At 43.2% G+C, this 20,943-nt stretch overlaps 1 protein-coding gene and 1 pseudogene across 1 annotated transcript in view; one reads left to right on the plus strand and one right to left on the minus strand.

The window, feature by feature from the left end:
* The first annotated feature begins 741 nt into the window (after positions 1–741).
* Ttc28 (tetratricopeptide repeat domain 28) overlaps positions 742–20,943 on the plus strand; it is a 400,070-nt gene continuing 379,868 nt past the window's right edge. The window contains exons 1-2 of the mRNA XM_027415916.2: positions 742–895; positions 13,702–13,980. Coding sequence (XP_027271717.1) covers positions 812–895; positions 13,702–13,980 — 363 coding nt within the window. The 5' untranslated portion in view covers positions 742–811. The remainder of the gene's footprint in view (positions 896–13,701; positions 13,981–20,943) is intronic.
* On the minus strand, positions 20,202–20,650 carry LOC100768710 (annotated as a pseudogene).

A 20,943-nucleotide genomic window follows, 5' to 3' on the forward strand; every position in this document is an offset into this window, starting at 1 on the left:
AGCCTAGTGTGTTCCAGGCATTGTGTGTGCATTGTTATTATCTTTATGTGCATTGGTGTTTTACCTGAATGTATGTGTGAGGGTGCCAGGTTCCCTGGAACTAGAGTTACAAACAGTTGTGAGTTACCTTGTGAGTGCTGGGAATTGAACATGGGTCCTTTGGAAGAGCAGCCAGAGCCCCACAATAGTTTTTTGTTTGTTTCTGAGACAGAGTTTCTCTTTAGTCCTGGAACTCATTCTGTAGACCATGCTGGTCTCACAGAGATCCGCCTGCCTCTGCCTCCCCGAGTGCTGGGATTAAAGGGGTGCGCCACCACCGCCTATACATTCATTTTTTTTTTTTAAAGGAGACTAGGCGTTGCATCTTTTGTAAGGATCTCTCAGTTCTTAACCGCTCATAACACTAGGTCTCGCCTCCAGAGAACCAGCTAGTGAGGACTAGGATCAAGAGGTGGGCTTCTGCAGATTCCATCCTAACCGGACAAGGGAGAGCGCTCACGCGGGCCTTGCTCGCCAGCATTCACCGTGTCACCTACACTGGCGCGCCTTCCCTCGCCAGGGCCCGGCGTGGTGCCCTCGGGGTGGTCCGCAGTGCGGCGGGCGGCTGCTCAGAGCCGGGAACAGCGACCCCCGCTTCGGGAGGGCTCGGGCCGGGCTCGCACTTGCGCGGTGCGAGCTGGCTCGGCCGGCGGGCGCGCGCGTGCGCGTTGAGGGGGCGCTCGCGGCGCGCGCGGCGGAACATGGCCGCGGGGCGGGCGCGCGCCTAGCTGGCGGGACCGTTAGCTCTAGCGGACGCGAAGGGGCCCGCGGGATGGAACAGCCGCTGACGCTGGCGCCCGAGCCGTCCTCGGCGCGGAGCCGCAGGCGGCGGGAGCCTGAGTCTCCGCCGGCGCCGGTGAGTGTGAGCGGGGCGCGGGCCGGGAGACTTTCTTTGTGAAACTCCGTCGGTGCGAGCCGGGCCGGGCCTCGGCGCCTGACGAGTGACTTGGAGGCCGGGCCCCCCCCACCCCCTTCCCCGCGTGGCTCTTCGGGGTTCGAGCCCTGCCGCGAACCATTAGGCAGACCTGTCCCGCCATCTGCTCGCCTGCCTCAGTTTCCACGGCTGTGCGCGCCCGCGCGAGGGTCTTGGAATGCAGCGGACACGTCCTGTCCGCACCTCCTCTTCCTCGACCCCGCCCCCTCGGAGCGGGACGGGACCGGACGGAACGGGCGTGGGGGGCGGGGTACCCGAGCCCACCATGGCTGCAGAATGCAGCCGCAGGGATGCTCAGGTGTTGCCATTGCATCCCAGGTGTCGGTAGGGAGTGGGCTTTCGGTTCCCAGAAGGCGACAGGGTGGTTGGTGCCTCATCACCGACAGAGACTGGAAAGCTTGAGGTCCACCAGTTGTTTGGGTGTGTCTGTCAGACTGAAGGATGCTGAGCAAAATTGACTGGCCTGGCTGGAGCAGCCTTTCTCCCTGGACTCTTCTCTCCCCGCCTCCTCTGACCCCCCACCCCCCACCCCAGCTACTAACTAGCCAGGGTATAGAAATAATCTGGAATACTTTATTAAAATATAGGTCACACATTGCGCCAAGAGATACACGCACAAACTGGTTTTTCAATGCAGAAGAGATTTTTATTTTTAATTTTTTTTTTGAGTTTTCATCAAGCCCTCGAAGTTGTGACTGGGGGAGTTTGCTCAGTTTTTACTTCTGCACGGTGCCTATCATGTAGCAGATGTTTAGTAAATATCTGTAGAACTGGAGTTGCAACCTAGGAACCCTTGAGATAACTTCAGTTGCCTTTTGAGGTAAATATCTGTCAGCTTTATTTCATACATGATTTTTCTCAGCTTCCAGGTTAACTTTTGTGACTGTTTATAAGGTGATGTTCCCAGTGTACTTTAGTAAAAAAACAAACAAACAAAAAACCAAGGTATATATTGATTAGTATAAGGGATCATTTCTGTATATTCTGGCTAGATTAAAATTAATTCTGAGTGTCGGGGGTATGTCTCAATGGGTAAAGGTATCTGCCATCATGCCTAGACATCTGAGTTGGATCCCTGGGACCCACACAGTAGGATAGAAAGGACTGTGGCAAGTTGTTCTTTGACCTCCTCACCTCCTCACAGGTGTACCCTCCCCACAAGGAATAAAATTTAAAAGGTTCTGAATTTAAAAAATGTGCTACTTCATTTGAAGACAATCCTCTAGGATTTTTTTTTTTTTTTTTTCGAGACAGGGTTTCCCTGTGGCTTTGGAGGCTGTCCTGGAACTGGCTCTTGTAGACCAGGCTGGTCTCGAACTCACAGAGATCTGCCTGCCTCTGCCTCCCGAGTGCTGGGATTAAAGGGGTGCGCCACCAATGCCCGGCAATCCTCTAGGATTTTTTGTTGTTGTTGTTGTTCTTTTGAGACAGGTAAACATTTACATTTTCTTTAAAAACTTTAAAAAAATATGTTTGAATGAATGTTTTGTTTGCACATATATACTGGTAGCAGAAGCCAGAGATGGGCTTTGGATCCCATCTTAAGTTACACTTGGTTATGAGCCATGAACTGGGTGCCGAGAATGGAACTCTTTAACACTTTGCAAGAGTAGTCAGTGCTTTTAACCATAGAGTCATCTCTTCATCACCAATATTTACACTTTCACCCAAGGAAATCTGAATTATTATGTATTCAGGAAAGTTGGCAATTGCTTTTTTTTTGAAGTTTTTTTTTTTTTTTTTTCTTGCCAGTACTACAGTTTCTTGATGCTGTGGTTCTTTTTCCTCCATGTAGTTGTATTTCATTTAGTTGATTTCTCTTCAGTAGGGTTTTTCAAGAAATAGAGAATTCAAGTATAAGAAAGAACAATTGGGGCTGAGATTGTGTCTGGAGAAGAGAGACTGAAAAATAAAATGATGTAATCTCTAAATGTGTTGTTTTGTTGCTTGTATGGTTACGTTTTAAAAGAATAAACTGTGTTTAGGGATTGGGGAGACAGCTCATTGGATAAAGTGCTTTCTACCAAAGCACAGGGACCCAAGTTCCACCCCCAACTCCCCGATAAAATTGGGCAAGGTGGTATGGACCTGTAACCCCAGAACTGGGAGTTAGGAGTGGTGGAGACAGGTGGACCCTTGGTACTCACTAGCCAGCTAGCCCATCTAAAACAGTGGGATTTAGGTTCAGCGAGAAATCTCTTAAAAAATAAGGCAGAGAAAACCTGGTCTCCCTTTATTCAAGAGGTTCTGAGTACATAAAATGTCTGGAAATTGGTTGACAGTCTTGGATTCCCTATAGATATGACCCAATGTAGCCTTTCTTTCACTTGTTCTAGTGTTTTTCTGCTTATACAGACCAAATACAAACACAATAGTTTTCTTACCTATTTTGTTTCTGGAAACTCTATGGTTGATTAGCCAATACCAAAGGTCCCTATGCGTCAAGCCATTATACACATTGCCTGTGCTGCATTGCGTATTAGGCCATCATATTATTGCTTTCCCTGTACTGCTTGTTATGATAAAAGTGCTCACAATGTCATAGGCAATTCAGTGCTGCTACCTGGCCCCTGCTACCCTGGGGACCAGTTAAACCCTTTACATTTAATTCATACAGTTGAGCAGCAGCTTCTTTGACTCTAAGATCTGGTAGAAATGACAAAGCTCTTCAAATGAGTTGGTGCTCCTCATCATTTTACATCTTACAACATTAGTGAAGGTAATGTCTCCTGGACCCTATCATTGTGGAGGATTGGGTTTTACAGTAGATCCGCTTCAACATTTCAGTTTCCCTCAGCCTAAAATCCCTTTATCAACACTGGGCCAAGTGATATCAAGAATCCCTAGCTCTTTCTCAGTAGACCAACTTTTACAAATACTTCAGCCAATAAACCAAACAAACTTTTGAACTCCTTTTTTTTTTTTTTTAAAACTGTGCAAGCTCCATATTGAACCTTGAAGCATTAATCTAATCTGTGGCTTTGGAGGCTGTCCTGGAACTAGCTCTTGTAGACCAGGCTGGTCTCGAACTCACAGAGATCCACCTGCCTCTGCCTCCCGAGTGCTGGGATTAAAGGGGTGCACCACCAACGCCCGGCTCTAATCAATCTTATTAATAATAATAATAAAAAAAAAACGGGAGTCAAATATTGTGGCGAGGACCTGAAAGATCAGAGAACCGGGAGCAGCCACCAGTTGTTTCCTACCTCTCACCTTGCTCTCTCCAAAAAGGCTGACATCCCCTCTCCACCCCGCCTTATCACTTCCTGTCTCCTTTCTGTAGAGTCCTCCAGACCTCTATGGTTAACTGGTGGCTACACTACTCCCCGCCCCCCCATCCCCCACTCCAAGCAAACTTTGTCAGAACACAAAGAAAATATCACACAACAGAACCTGGAATCTCCACTCATGGGCCCATATTGATAAACTCAGACTGATCAGTTTAATGTTCCATTCACCATTATACCCTTAAAATTTAGCCCTAGACTTCTTTTTTTGAGACAGGCTTTCTCTGTGACCTTGGAGGCTGTCCTGGAACTAGCTCTTCTAGACCAGGATGGTCTCGAACTCACTGAGATCTCCCTGCCTCTGCCTCCTGAGTTCTGGGACTAAAGGCGTGCGCCACCACTGCCTGGCTGACTTTTTAAAAAATATTTATTTTATTTATTTATTTATTTATTATTTTTATGTATTTCTGCCTTTATGCCAGAAGAGGGCACCAGATCTCATTATAGATGGTTGTGAGCCAACATGTGGTTGCTGGGAATTGAACTCAGGACCTCTGGAAAGAGCAGCCAGTGCCCTTAACCATTGAGTCATCTCTCCAGCCCCAAGTCCCAGACTGCTTCAATAAATTAGTGAGTATTATTAAGTTCTTTAGTGATGGAGCTTACCTCTTTTTAGATCACTTTCTATATCATCTCTAAGAGCTTGCTTAATCTTAAGTCTGGTTGTAGATTTAAAGGCAACAGTTAGTGGATACCAAGGACATCAGTATTGTTTGATATCTCTTTCAGGGAAGGTCATTGTTGGTTATACAATACAGGATTAATTAATTCCCTTAGGCAGGGGCTGGAGAGATGGCTCAGTGGTTAAGAGCACTGGCTGCTCTTCCAGAGATCCAGGGTTCAATTCCCAGCACCCACATGGCAGCTCACAACTGTCTGTAACTCCAGTTCCAGGTGATCTGACACCTTTACATAAATATACAGGAATGCACGTGCAATCAAAATAAATTACTTAAAAAAATTAATTCCCTTAGGCAAAGGTAGAGAGGGCAGTGCTGCTGGGGCTGGAGGTGGGGGGCGTATATCCTGTGCTACAGGTGGAAAGACAGCTTCCTCAGGTGACATAAATCCTTCAGAATCTGAGCGTTCAAACTCCTCAGCCTGTTAAGGTCTTTCCATACATCATCCCTGGTTACAAGATCCCAATATTGGTTCCCTGACTCATTGGTTTTGCCCCTACTAAAGAAAGTAATGAACTTAAACCAGTATGGATCCATGGAGAGATTACAGAAATTAGTACCATCATCAAGGACTTGAAGTAGTTCTTACCACATCTTCCTTTAACTCTCTTTTGGCCTGTACAGAAGACAGATGGATCATGACAGTTGACTATTGAAAACAATCAGTAGTGACTCCAGATTGCAGCTGTGGTAGTAAACACGGTGTTCTTACTTGAGCACGTCAGCACATCTGCTGGCACATGGAATGCAGTTACTGATCTAACAGATGCCTTTTTGTTAATACCTGTCCATAAGGACCACAGAAACAATTTGCTTTCAGCTGGTGAGGCCAGCACTACACATTTATGGTTTTACATAAAGGAATATTAATTCTCCAGCTCTGCTTCATGACTTAATTTGAAGGGATCTTGATCATTTGTCTTTTTTTGCAGAATGTCATGGTGTCCTACTGTATTGATGACATGTTGATTGGATCAAGTGAACAGGAAGTAATGATACAGAAGAAACTCAAAACAATAGAATTGATGTTATAAAGGATTTGTTAATAGATTGGCTTAGGAGACATTGAATCACACAAAGTACAATTTAGCTGGGGTATGCTGTCCCACAAATAAACCCAAGATATAGTATGGTAACCAGGCTTGTTAAATTTGCAATGATAGGAGGTAAATGTTTGTTCACTAAGATTGGCTAGCCATTAGACTCATCCCCAAAGAATGTGCCTCTGACATGCTCAAGGGGGCAGTGCAGGGCACAACCAATGTTCCTTCTTGGCCTGCCATAAAGCCCCTTGTTCTTTTCTTGAGGAAAGCATTCTGCCAGATGGCAATATGACCAGGTGTATGTAAGTCAGTAAAATTTTCTGTCTGAGACCAAATTATTTGGGCATTAGCCCCAGTTGTCCTTGTGACTTAGTGAAGAGCTCTTCCTTCATGTCCAAGTGAATGGAGTGATTCCTCACTGGGGAGGCATATTATTTCAATTGAAGTAGCAGCCCTTTTGGACTTCTTGGTAGTACAGATGCACATCAGAAGTGTGGTGGTTTGAATAAGACTGGCCTCCATAGGTTCATAGACTTGAATGCTTGTTTCCCAGACAGTGGCACCTTAGGAGGGATGGCCTTGTTAGAGTAGGGGTGGCCTTGTTGGTGGAATTGTGTTTCTGGGGGTGGGTGTTGAGGTTTCAAATGCTCAAGCCAGGTCCAGTGTCTCTCCCTGCTGCCTGTCGATCTGGATGTAGAACTCTTGGCTCTTTCTCCATTTCCATGTCTTTCTGCATGCTGCCATGCTTCCTGTCATGATGATAGTAGACTAAACTAATGAACCCATAAGCCCTAATCAAATGTTTTCCTTTATAAGAATTTCTGTAGTATCTTCACAGCAATAGAAAATTGACTAAGACAGAAGTTAGTTTTGGGGCCTGGGGTATTGCTATGACAGGCTTGACCATATCTCTTGGTGGAATGTGGACTTTGGATTAGAAAAGCAGTTGAACAATTTAAGTGGGGCTTAATGGACCATACTAATAGCAGCAAAGACAGTGGTGCTGGGAGCAATGTAGATTTTGATGGCCAGATCAAGAAGGTTTCAGAGGAGAAGAATATTAGTTGATGGCCTCAAGATGTTCTTGTGCTGTTTTGGTGAAGAATGTGACTGTTTTCTGCCCTCATCCAAAAAATCTGCCTGGGGTAAATTGAAGAGTTTTGGATTAACAACATTGATGAGGTGATTTCAAAACAGTCTGCTATTGACTGTTGTCATGTGGTTGTTAGTGGCCAGGCTTATGCAGATATATAACGAAAAGGAACAAGCTGAACAAGGAAAAATACAAAATGTAGAGTTTGAGGAGAAAAAGGGCCACAAGGAAGTGTAATTGAACTAAGTGCTCTGCTAAAGGAGATAAACAGAACAAAGAAAAGCCAGTTGCTAAATGGAATAAAGGGAGTGGTGACTTCAGGGCAATACCCCACCCAGCTAAGCTTCCAACTTGTGGAAAGGAATAAAAGAAAAGCTTAGGCAGTGAAGAAAACCACTGAAGACAGAAATCCAATAGGGATGTAATTGAACAAGGGGGCCCTGTTGGATAGGAACAATCTATTATCAACCAATCACAGTATCATGTGCTAGCAGGACTAAGCCGGTCCTGGGGCACAAGCAAGTCATGTGAAGAGGCCCAAAGGCCTCTTGCAATGCCATCTACTTCTAAGCATGCAATCATGGTGGTATGCTGTGGTATGCCGTATGACCAGTTGACAGAGGAAGATAAGACTACTAGGGTTTCCTTTACTGTTGGTTCTGTACTGTCTTAATAATTTTTTGATTCCTGTGACAAAGCACTAAGGCAACTTATAAAAGAAGGTATTTAATTTGGGACTCATGGATCCAGAGGCTAGTAGAGTCCATGACCATCATGGCGGCAGGTAGGCAGGCATGGCACTGGAACAGCAGCTGAGAGTTTACATCTGGTCCACAAGCATGAGGCAGAGAGAGTTTAGTGGGACTGGCATGGGCTTTTGAAACTTCCAAGCCCATCCACAGTGATAAACCTCCAAGAAAGACACACCTCCTAGTTCCACCAACTGTGGACCAAGCATTCAAATATATGAGCCTGTGGGAGCCATTCTCCTTCAAACCACTACATGGACACTGCAAGCATCTAGAAGTAGACAAGTGCAGCATTATAGCCCATTTCTGGACAATTATGAAATAGTGCAGAGGGAAGTCTTTATAGTGGGCAGAACTTCGGACAGTGCACATAATTGTACATTTTGCTTGGAAGGAGAAATGGCCAGATATGTGACTATTTCTTGATTCATGGGCTGTAGTGAATGTTTTGGCTCTGGTCAGGAACTTGGAAAGATCATGATTGGGATTTGATGAGAAAGACTTGAGGAAGATCTTTGTGGCTAGATCTCTCTAAATGGGCAAATGATGTGAAGATACTTGTGTTCCATGTAAATGTTCATTGCAATATAACTTCAGCCGAGGAGCAGTTCAGTAATCAAGTAGACAGGATAACATGTTCTCTGAATGATCAACCTCATCCATGGCTGTCCCTGTTGTTGCATAATAGGCCCTTGAACAAAGTGGCCATGGTGGCAGTGATGAAGGTTATGGATGGCCTAGACAATATGGATCTCCACTCACCAAGGCTGATCTGGCTAAAGCTGTTGCTGAGTGCCAGATCTGTAACAGCAGAGACCAATACAGGGCCCCAGTATGGCACCCTTACTAGGGATGAGTAGTCAGTGACCTGGTGGCAGGTTATTATATTGAACCCTTCATTTGTGGAAAGGAAGAAGTTGTCAGTATGACTCCATACCTCCATGACTCTAATAGCTCCCCTAAAAGACCTTTTGATTTGAGTCAGTTTAGTCAGGTATCAGGATGCAAAGTTGGCCTAAAAAACCACTAGCATTTCTGTATATCAGTAATGAACTAGCTAAAAGGAGATTAGGGAAGTAATTCTGTTCCTCAAAGAAACCTCAAAAGAGAAAAATTGAAAAAGAATGAAGGAAAGAAAGAATAATAGTCTAAGCCTATCCTTAACTAAGGAAGTAAAAGACCCCTCTAGGGAAAATTATAGCAGTAAAGAAAGAAATTAAGACACTGAGAGTAAGAGTCTTTTCATTGTCACCATGTGTAGTTAATATTGTCAAAATGGCCATGTTAACTGCATCAGTTACTTTTCTGTGAAAAAATACCATTACCAAGACAACTTATAGAAAGTTTATTTAATGTCTGGTTCCAAAGGGATGAGAGTCCATCATGTCAGGGTTGGGGTAGGGCAGGTATGGTGCTTGAAGTAGAATGCTGAGAGCTTACACCTGGAATCACAAGTGCAGGAAGAGAGCCCTTGGAATGACATGAGGCTTTGAAACCTCAGAGCCTACCCACAGTGATGCCTTCTCCAACAGAGCTGGACCTAATGTTTCTGGACAGTGTTCAAATGGGGGAACAAATGTTCAAATGCATTAACCTAGCGGGGACTTTCTCACTCAAACCACCACAGTCTACTCCTTGATCTTCATAGATTCCTAGCCATGTTGTACTGCAAAATGCATCCAGTTCAAAGTTTCCAAAATCCCTATAGTTTTTCAGTTTCAACACTGTGTTGATTTTTTTTTTTTAACATTTTGCCTCTTTTGAGGGGCCCACCACCCAGCTCCCAAATGCATCACACACAGAGGCTTATTCTTAGCTATGAATGTCTGGCCTTAGCTTGGCTTGTTCCTTGCCAGCTTTTCTTATCTTAAATTATCCCATATACCTTTTGCCTCTGGGCTTTTATATTTCTTTTCTGAAAATCTTATCTTCATTCTACTCTGTGGATTGCTGTGTGGCTGGCCCCTGATGTCCTTTCTCCTCTCCTTGTTCTCTTCTTCCTTCTTCATTTCTCCTGTTTATACTCTCTGCCTGCTAGTATCCTTGCTCCTGCTTTGCTATTGGCAGTTCAGTTCTTTATTAGGACCATCAGGTGTTGTAGACAGCCAAAGAAACACAGCTTCACAGAGTTAAACAAATGCAGCATAAACAAAAGTCACACTTAAGCAATCTTATTTTACATACCAAATCCCAGTTCCCTCTCTCTCCTGTCCTCCCATGCCTTCCACCAACCCCCCCCCATAGTCACACATCTTAAAATAATATTCTACCATATTTTCCCCTTTTTGTCTAAAGAAAGGTTTTTTTTATTTTTTTGAGATAGGGTTTCTTTATTGTTTTGGAGACTGTTCTGGAACATGCTCAGTAGACCAGGCTGGCCTTGAACTCAGAGATCCACCTGTCTCTGCCTCTTGAGTCCTGGGATTAAAGACTTACACCACCACCCAGCTAAAAAGAAAGGTTTTTAACTTTAACATAGTAAAACTATATACAACAAAAACATTTATCAAGAATTAATATTGCCAGGTGGGCGGTGGTGGTGCACGCCTTTAATCCCAGCACTCGGGAGGCAAAGGCAGGCGGATCTCTGTGAGTTCAAAACCAGCCTGGTCTACAAGAGCACAAAGCCACAGAGAAACCCTGTCTCGAAAAACCAAAAAAGAAAAAGAAAAAAAAGTCAGAGAAAATAATGCATTCTCTATCCTATCTTAGTGAATCTAAAGTTTTATGCCTAACTTACATAGCATATCTAAGGAAACTGCAACTATAACTACCTAGCCTTCAACTCCATCAAAAGCACCAGAAGGATATAATATTTAACAAAAAGTGCATTGCAAACAACTTCCAAAAACTCTAGAAATGACAGAGACGTCTGACTGCTTGCGCAGTCACCCAAAGTTTCTTTGCAATGTTGGGGCATTCATATTTAGCCTATAGGTCCATTGTATCTGACAGACTTTTCAATGAAGCAGGAAATTTGAAAGACTGTTCTGCCTGTATTGGTAGTCTGTCAGTCTTTTTCTGTGTGTCCAGCAGAATGTCTGTCAGTTTCTTCTGTGAAGCAGGAACCCTGAAGAACCATCCCTACTTGTTTTGGCAAAGTTCAGTAGTCACTTTCCTGTGGATCCTGCATGTCCAGTCTGCATATTGTAAACAGTCAACAGCGAGAACAGTTTTTTTTGCTCAGTTCCTAACCTTGCCCCAATGAAAGCAAACTCCATTAAGGAGTTTCTTCAGTGCTTATCATCTTTGAAGTAAATTGTTGCTGCCAGGATCAGATGTGTCTCATTGTCATGAAAAGCCCTAAATTAACAAAACATTTTAGATTCCATATTCTGTAGGTCTTTGAAAGGTTTGAAGACCATCTGTCTCTCTAACATATCTCTATATGATCTGGAAAACAAACCTAGCATATCTACAAATTTGATTGTTATAGATAACTAACTACTGACCTATGTTTTTTCCTTCCTTCCTTCCTTCCTTCCTTCCTTCCTTCCTTTCTTCCTTTCTTTCTTTTTCTTTTTGTTTTTTTGAGACAGGGCTTCTTTGTATTGCTTTGGAGCCTGCCCTGGCACTTGCTCTGTAGATCAGTTGGTCTTGAACTCACAGAGATCTGCCTGCCTCTGCCTCTCAAGTGCTTGGATTAAAGGCGTGAGCCATCATCACTGGGCAAAATATCTGAGATTAATAATTGTTTTTTTATCTTATATCCCCCTAAATTATAACAAGCACTCATAATCTACAAAGTAACCAAAAGCCTCTCATACCATTTATTGGGAATTTGGGCATAGTGTTCTGCAGACTGCTTCCTGCCTAATGTTGGTGAAGGCATCTTTAAGGTCCCAGAGAGAAAACTTGAGATATTTACCTAGTCCAGAGAAGACCAGCAGTAACTTTTGTTGATAGATATTACCTGTCAAGTGTGAGGATGTCTCCCCTTATTAAACCAGATCCATATCAACCTGGAACAAACCCAAAGCCTCTTGTTTCCTGTGGAAACAAAATTCCAAAGCAAATTGATTTCCATTTGACAAATACTTTTCTTAACTTTTTTAAAGTTAAGGCATTTTAAAGATATCTAGGCTTGTTTATTTCAACAGCCCCTCTTTCAAGTCCAGGTCTCTTAGCAGCTGTCCTTTGCTTTTCAGCAATCATAAAATTCAAAATCAACACAATAACATTCAGGATTCAGTCTCCCTGTGTATTTCCCATCTCTGTGACTTTTTCCTTTTTTATTATTCTCTCTTTAAAGACTATATTTTATTTTTTAACTATTTCTTGTACAACTGCCTATACTCATTTTCTTTTCTTTCTTAAGTCTACACACATTGTAGGATACAGGTTTTTCTGTCTGGACCTGGCTCCACCCGCCCTTGGGTCAGGTGGGGAAGCCAAGCCCAAAGCTTGTGGCCCAGTCAAGAACTGCATTAAACCTTACCTGCTTTTACTTAGCTTGCTGTTTCTAGCTTCAATTTAGCCCTGCTGGCTGAACAGCAGCACCTCTTAAAGGAGCCATATACTTTTTCTTTCTTTCTCAGGCTCTAGATGGTTATCAGAGCCTCACATTGGTACATCATTTTGTTGTGTGAAATGTTTTTGTTCTTTTGGGGGACCTGCCACCCAGCTCCCAAGTAAATCACACATGGAGGGTTATTCTTAGTTATGAATGTCTGGCCTTAGCTTGGCTTGTTTCTTGCCAGCTTTTCTTAAATTATCCCATCTACCTTTTGCCTCTGGGCTTTTATCTCTCTCTTCTGTAAATCTTGCTTTCACTCTTAGTCCATGGATTGCTGTGTGACTGTGTGGCTGGGTGGCTGGCCCCTGATATCTTTCCTCCTCTCCTTCCTTGGTTCTCCTTTTTATACTTTCTGCCTGCCAGCCCCTCCTATCCTTCCTTGCTCCTGCCTTGCTATTGGCAGTTCAATTCTTTATTAGTACCATCAGGTATTGTAGACAGCCAGAGAACCACAGCTTCACAGAGTTATACAAATGCAGCATAAACAAAAGTTACCCACATTGAAATAATATTCTACCACAACACTGTTTAAAAGTAAAGTCTTCTTTCTTTCTTTCTTCCTTCCTTCCTTCCTTCCTTCCTTCCTTCCTTCCTTCCTTTCTTTCTTTCTTTCTTTCTTTCTTTCTTTTTCTTTGTTTTCTTTCTTTCTTTTTATTAAATTCCCTATTTTGGGGGAGAGGTCACAAGGGTTGAGGTGGACCTGGGAGGACTGGGAAGTGAGTGTGATCAGGGTACATGATATGAAATTCCCAAATAATCAATACAAATACTATGTTGTAAAACATTTAAAAGTAAAGTCTCCTAAGTCTCAGTGGAGTCTCTTAATTGTAACGTTCTATAAAATGAGAAAAAAGTACATACTTCCAAGATATGATGGCCTGCTGGGTGAGATGGCACACACCTTTAATCCTAGCTCTGTGGAGGTAGAGACAGGCACATCTCTGTGAGTTCAAGGCCAGAGAAGACTAGAGAGATCTTAAAAACTAATTCAGCTTCTCTATTTAGGCAGTTTGCTCTGGAGATCCTGTCCCTGCCTCCTGAATATGAAGATTACTGGTGTTCACCACACCTGCCAAGGTTTTTAGATGGGTTTTAGAGATTCAACCTCCAGTCTTCATGCTTTCTTGGAAAGTGTGTTAGCCTCCTGTATGTGTCCATTTAAGGTACTGTTAGCTGTTTCAAGGAAAGCTTAGTGTCAACTTTGAGAAGTAGAATTGGTTAACTCCAGATTCAGAAAGAGACCTTGCTGCAATGAATAACGCAGAGAGAGAGAGAGAGAGATCAAGGAAGATACCCGACATGAGCTTCAGGCCTCAGGGATCTGTGTGGACTGTTTGAACTTATGACAATTTCTTTATAGATTCCTCTCTTTGGTGTGAAGACTATTGCCCAGAGAAGTCCTGATGAACCAGCACTGAGCAAAGCTGAATTTGTTGAGAAAGTCCGTCAGAGCAACCAGGCCTGTCATGATGGAGACTTCCACACAGCTATTGTTTTGTATAATGAAGCCCTGGCAGTTGACCCTCAGAACTGCATTTTATATAGCAATAGATCTGCAGCCTACATGAAAACTCAGCAGTACCACAAGGCATTGGATGATGCAATCAAAGCCCGACTCCTCAATCCCAAATGGCCAAAGGTAGCAGTTCTATTTACTTTCACAGAAGTGTCTGTTTTGATATTTAATTTTAGGATAGCATTGCATTGATTCAGTACAGATATTCATTCATAGAATCAATACTTCAGCAAAATCTAAAGTGACCAAAAACCAGCAGCCACCTTCCTTTTTAGTGGTTTTATAAGTGTGCTTTCTGCCCACATTTAATTCTTTCCCTTCTTGTTTTAGATTTATCTTGGTTTATCTCACTACGCAGGCCCCTCTCAGTTCTTCTCACCTTACCTCTACCCTAAGCTTCTCCAGATCAAGTGCTTTCTTCCCTCAGCTTCTCATTCTTGCTATGCACCCTCTTGGTCTATTTTCTCTTGGTCCTCTCTTCTGGATTCTTCCAGATGCTTCTGGCTGTATTTCCCCTCATATCTGCAGTAAAAATCTTCCCCTCAACCATAACTTGGAGTGGCCATATCCTCACTTTATAGAGTATGTATGGAGACACATGACTACTTTTGAGAATCAGGGTCTCACTGGTTCTGTGGTGTTTTTTTGGTTTTGGGTACTCTAGGGCTGGCTGGCCCATGGGCTTCTGGTGATTCTCTTGTCTCTACCTCCCAATGTATTGTAGGATTGTTGGAATCACAGGGCTTCTCTGTAGCTGGATAGATGGTGCCTGATCCTAGTTTTATCTGGTAACACATGTGCATGCAAACACACACACACACACACACACACACACACACACACACACACACACACACAATAGCAGATGGTGACAGGATTAAAAGCTGTGAAGAGGGTACCTACAGTGGGCCCTGCCAAGGTATGTCCCCAAGAGAATACACCATGTGCAACAGAGCTAGTGCAAGAGGTTTATTGGGGGAGGGGGAAAGTGAAAGCCAAAGGCTGACTTGGAATGGGGACATGAGAGAGGCAGACAGACAGACAAGAAAGCAAGAGGAGCAAGAGAGGGGACTGACGATCTGGTACTTTTTTTTGGTTTTTTGAGACAGAGTTTCTCTCTGTGGCTTTGGAAGCTGTCCTGGAACTACTCTTGTAGTCCAGGCTGGTCTCGAACTCACAGAGATCCGCCTGCCTCTGCCTCCCGAGTGCTGGGATTAAAGGCGTGCGCCATCACCGCCCGGCTGGATCTGGTACTTTTAAGGAGTGTGTATATTGCATAGCTGAAGGTGGAGAGGCACCTGGCAGCAGGTGATGACGGTAACTGCCATTGTGGGGACTAACCTAACAGATAGTACAAATGACTCCTGTATACTTTTCATCTGGATTCCCTATTTTTAACGTTTTACCACATTTGGCTGATACTTCTCTTTCTGACTATATTATTTTTACTGTTATTTTTGGAACCATTTGAGACTAAATTGAAGACAAATTGTCTTGCCACTTCTAAATCCTTCAGTATATATTGAGAACATTCTGCCATATAACCACAATGCAAACCTTAAAACCAGAACATTAACATTAATATAATAATGCTGTCCAATCTATAGACCCTATTCACATTTCCGTGATTGCTCAAGGAATGTCCTTTATGAACATAATTTATTTTCTGGCCCCATATCTACTATTTGGAAAGAATGTGTCAGACTCTATATTATCAAACCTATATCATCTACCTACATTTTAAGTAACTTACTTTATGTACTAGATTCTCATAATTCTTTGGCCCTTAATTGTAATTTTCTTGTTGGTGCCTTAACCTTTGATTACCATAGTAAAAAACCAGAAACATGTATTCCTTGCCTTTTGTTTTTAACTCTGCTTTTGCCTGTTCTACTTGTAATGCATTGGTGATAGTTTGGAAAGCTTGGAAATCTTGATTCTGGGAGCCAGCTCATCTCTTTGTTGCTGAGCTTGAAAATAAAGGAATTAGAAATTTTTCTGTGTGTCTGTGCTTGCTTCCAGGTCATACTAGGTGCCTCTATAATTTATGTCCAGCCAGCATCAAGACTATAAGATATGTACTGAAAAGAGTGATAGACCTCTGTTCAGAATCTTAGATTAGGTGAATGTACTCTTGAGTTATTTTGGGTTATGCCTGTGTTTACAGTCTCTGTAATCTTAGTATAATGTATCACTAGGGAGTAGTTCATTATTTTACGAATGAATAAGGTAGTAAAAGTAATGGCCAGCATTTGGGACCAGTTGGCAACTCTGAGGAGCAGAGGTCATTATGATTCTGATTATTGATACCCAGAAGTAAACATGTTAAGATTTGGTTGGCTTCTATCTTAGTTACTTTTCTATTGCTGTAAATAGTCATCCTGACCAAGGTTACTTAGAAGGCATTTAATTGGAATTGGGAGATTGTTTACAGTTTTAGAGGGTATGACCATCTGTTAATCCAACTGGGCAATAATAAGACTACTTTTACAATTTTTGGGCCACATTTGAAGCAAGCTTTATCAAATACTGACAAGAAGATGGACACTGACCACATCCATGCCCAGGATTCCCAGAGAATGGCTGCAAATTAATATTAATCAGGCAATCCCCACAAGGCTGTGTACGTCCTGCCTTTGTCTAATTGGGAGAAAACATACACTCTATTGTACTTCCTGGCCACATACCTCCTGCTTATGTGGGTACATCCTGTGCAGGGGGGGCAGCCAACCTTGGTTCTGAAACCTCAAAGCCCATCCCCAGAGACACACCATCTTTTAACAAGGTCACATCTCCTAACCCTTTTCAGAACAGTTCCAACAACTAGGAACTAAGCATTCAAGTGTATGAGCCTTTGGGGTCCATCGTCATTCAGACCACAGTTTCTAAAAAGGTCTCAGAAGTTAGACTAAAAGGCGCAGTAAACACTTGATTATAGTCACATGTATGTTTACACTCATCTTTCTAAATCAGCCAAAGTCTCTTAACTGGGTTTAAGATCCTTATTTCTTACTCCAAGAGGCAAGAAGTGGGACACAAGTCACAGAAAAACCAAAGTCCAGCCTCGTAAAAAGCTCAGCATCAGACACTAGGGATTCATTCATGACTTTAAAGGGCATGGGAAGCTCCACCTCTAAAGCCCTGCTATTCACAGCATGCTGAGCTCCTCTCACAGGCTCAGACAGGCTCTTCTAGCCGCTGCTGCTGTCTTTGGTGACTGTCCCATGGCACTGGCATCTTCAAAATGCTGCAGTCTCTACTGCAACTGGGCCTGACCTTCATCAGTAGTTCTGCTGGCTCTCTTCAGGGACTCTGACTCTGACACATGGTGCCAAGCCCTGATTTCTCTTCATGCACCGTCACCAACGCCTCTCTTGGTTCCAAGCCTCTGCTGCTCTCTCAGACTCCTCATGACTTCAAAACCCTGATTCACCTTGGAGACTCTTACACATTCTCAAGTTCAGTGCGAAGTCCAGTCTTGTGCGTCTCTGGACAACAGCTTCTTCATGCTGCTCCTGAGGAAGCACTTCCCAAGATTGTGCCTCAGTGATGCTGATCTCTTGTTAGGCACAGCTGATTGTCCAGCTCCAGCTGACCAGCCTGTTCCAGCAAAGGCTTCACTTTAGTTAGTGGTCCTTGTCTCTTGTTAATTACAGATGATTCTTTAGCCCCAACTGACAAAGGGACTCTCAGATTTACCTTTGAAACTTCATAAATTGGGCTCCATGTCTAAACTAGTCTCACAATAGCTTTTAAAGCTCTGAACACCAGATTTTTAAATTTTTATTTATTATTATTATTTTAATATCCAAAAGTTCCAGTGTCCTTCTGAAATCCTCCCCAAAACATGGTTATGTCTGTCACAGCAATATCCCACAAACCTGGAACCACAATTGATTTCTCTCTGTTTTCTGGAGGAACATAACCAAGGGGTAAAAAAATTTTTCAGAATTTATCTCAGAATTTATTAAGTCATCTTTAAAATAGTAGCAACAGCTAAGTCACACCTGAGAAGCTGAGAATTCAGTAGTTACTCTGTCCTTGAGTTTGGGTCTCTCAACAATTGAAGTATAAAAGGCCATTCTGCCACTCAGTCAAGCCAGTTGCTTCGGGATGGTGGGGGCAATGGTCACATCAGTGGATTGCCTGGACATGAGCCCACTGCCACATTTCCTTAGCCGTAAGTGGGTTCCACAGTCTATTTCAGTAAGGATGAAGCACTGTCTCCTCCTCAGTGGAAGTGGCCCATTGTAATCAACTTGGCACCAGGTTACTGGATGGTCACCCCAGGGAATAGTGTTATGTTGGGTGCTCAGTATTGGCCTCTGCTGCTGGTAGGCCTGGCATTCAGCAGCAGCTGTATCTTGATCAGCCTCAATGAGTGGGAGTCCATATTGTCGAGCCCATTCATAATTTCCATCTCTGCCACCTTTGTCACTTCGTTCATGCCACCATTGAGCAATGACAGGCATGACTAGGGAAAGAGGCTGGCTGTCCACAGAAGGGATCATTCTATCTACTTGATTATTAAACTCTTCCTCCTCTGAAGTTACCCTGGTGAGCATTTACAATGGAACACAAGCATCTTCCCATCCCATTTGGAGAGATCTAGCTGCATACTTCTCCCCCAGATGTCCTTCTCACCAGTTTGGCTCCTTCTAATCTCTGGCCATCCAGCCAATCCGTTAGCTACAGCCCACGAATTAGTGAACAACTGCTTATCTGGCCACTTCTCCTTCCAGATGAATCCACAACTGTGCGCACAGCCTGAAGTTTTACCTACTGTGACCATTTCCCTCCTCTGCAGTCTTTCAGGGTTTTCCCAGAAAAGAGCTGTAATGCTGCAGCCATTCACTTCTGGTGCTGCACTGTGTGAAGAACCATCAGTGAGCTGTGTCCCAGTCTCTCTTCCTCAGCCACCTAATCTCTAGGGCACACCCCATGAACCAACAGGTGAATCACAGCAGAACAGATATCTACAGATAACTGTTCTTGGGAGACACACAGCTTGCGGCCCATTAGTGGGGCCTTAGTGAAAACTGAATGTTTGGCCATGGACCATCAGGTTACCCTGCAACCTGAGCTGCCCTTTACGAACAGGATGTTCGTTCAACCACCAAATCATAAAGTCAGACGTGCACAGCAACTGTCCAACAAATTAAAGTGTTATCTGGCTGGAGCAGGTCCTCAGGGAACAAGTATGTTACATGAAGTTGCCCAAATATTATGGTTCCTATTCCCGCCACAATGGTTTCTATCCCCTAGCATGTGTCTGTGTATGGGTAGCACCACACCCTCCCCTTTCCCATTGGACTTGTCTTACCATGTTTTTTTTTTTTTTTTTTTTTTTTTTTTTTTTTTTTTTTAATAACAAAACCAAATTTTTTTTGGGGGGGATTTTCGAGACAGGGTTTCTCTGTAGCTTTGGAGGCTGTCCTGGAACTAGCTCTTGTAGACCAGGCTGGTCTCGAACTCGCAGAGATCAGCCTGCCTCTGCCTCCCAAGTGCTGGGATTAAAGGAGTGCGCCACCACCGCCCAACACAAAACCAATTTCAAAAGGTATAAAATACATGCAGTTTAACAAATGCTACCCAGAATGAGAAATGATAATGTTTCCTTTGCAGTGGTTATTTGTGAAATTAAGTGTAAATGCATCCTAGCTTTATTCTTGATATAAAAGCCTGGAGGGGTTTGGAGCACTGATAATCCTCTTAGGTGAAATATGACCTTGAAATTAATTTTTGGACTATTGCTCTATTTTGTTTAGCTAATATGGTAAGCAGTATTCTCATACAATGTTGTTTCATTCTGGCTTCCCTAGTAAGAGGAAAAGATTTATTATGTTTAACGATTTTTCCATGTTTCCACCCAGGACTTCCCTTCCCAATGTCTGTCTGGCACTCATTGTACGCTTCTTGAAGATATCTCAGCCTCTGCAGAGTTAATAAATGATTAAGTGATTAGCCTAAAATCTAGTATAGTCACCTGTAACTTCCAGGCATTATGCAGGAGTGCTTCGCTCTCTTCATCTGCCATTAAGATGTAAGTGGATGCTGTTGCTTTATCCTTTAGTCTGAGGATAGAATTAAAAGTAACTTTTCACTGTAAAGTAATTTATTTTTATTTTTTTGTTTTTCGAGACAGGGTTTCTCTGTGTAGCTTTAGAGCCTATCCTGACACTTGCTCTGGAGACCAGGCTGGCCTGGAACTCACAGAGATCCGCCTGCCTCTGCCTCCCAAGTTCTGGGATTAAAGGTGTGTGCTACCAACGCCCGGCTGTAAAGTAATTTATTAAAAAGGAAAAGCTCCCCAGGTAATAGCCAAGTAGTTTGTTTGTTTGTTTAAACTTTTAATGATGGAAACAAAAATATACCTAAAAGCGAAGCTTCTGGAAAAACCATTTGTTCTTCCCTGTCTTGTATCATTCCTCAAATTTGACCTTGGCTTCCTGCCTCTCCGAAGACTTCCTTGTTGACAACAGTTTTGTCCAAGGGGATGTCCACAGAGTACCTTGTGGATATGAGGTGATTGTAGTTATAAACTTTCACAAAAGACTTGATTTTTGACTGCTTGGCGATTTTCTTCTTGCCCATAGCAGCTGTCACTTTTCGGGGATAGTGGTCAGTTCCAGCCACCAGGGCATGGCTGTAAGGGCGGACTGAAGTGCCATTGTCAATGTTCTTCACGATGATGGCTTTGTGTCCGGAGTAGCGTCCAGCCAGGACCAGCACCACTTTCCCGGGTTTCATGAACTTGCCCATTTCAACAGCAATCAGCCGGTTCCCAGAAGAAAGGAAGCGCCAAGTAGTTTTCTAAGTATTAATTTTGCTTTCAGTGCTACATATTAGGCATTGAAAACAATTTAAATCAGCAGAAGTGTACTATGTAGCTTAATTGTTTAGAGTTTTTATTTGCACATATTAATTTTACACAATAATAGAGTCATTATGATATCTCTATTCATATATATGATACAGTTTGATATAGTTTGATTAGTCACCCTATTACCCTTTCTTGGCCCCCCTCCCCCTGTTCTCCTCCCCCAATCCTCTCCGCTTCCCAGTTAGTACCTGTTTACTTTCATG

The sequence above is a fragment of the Cricetulus griseus genome, chromosome 4, assembly GCF_003668045.3.
Source record: "Cricetulus griseus strain 17A/GY chromosome 4, alternate assembly CriGri-PICRH-1.0, whole genome shotgun sequence".
NCBI lineage: Eukaryota > Metazoa > Chordata > Mammalia > Rodentia > Cricetidae > Cricetulus > Cricetulus griseus.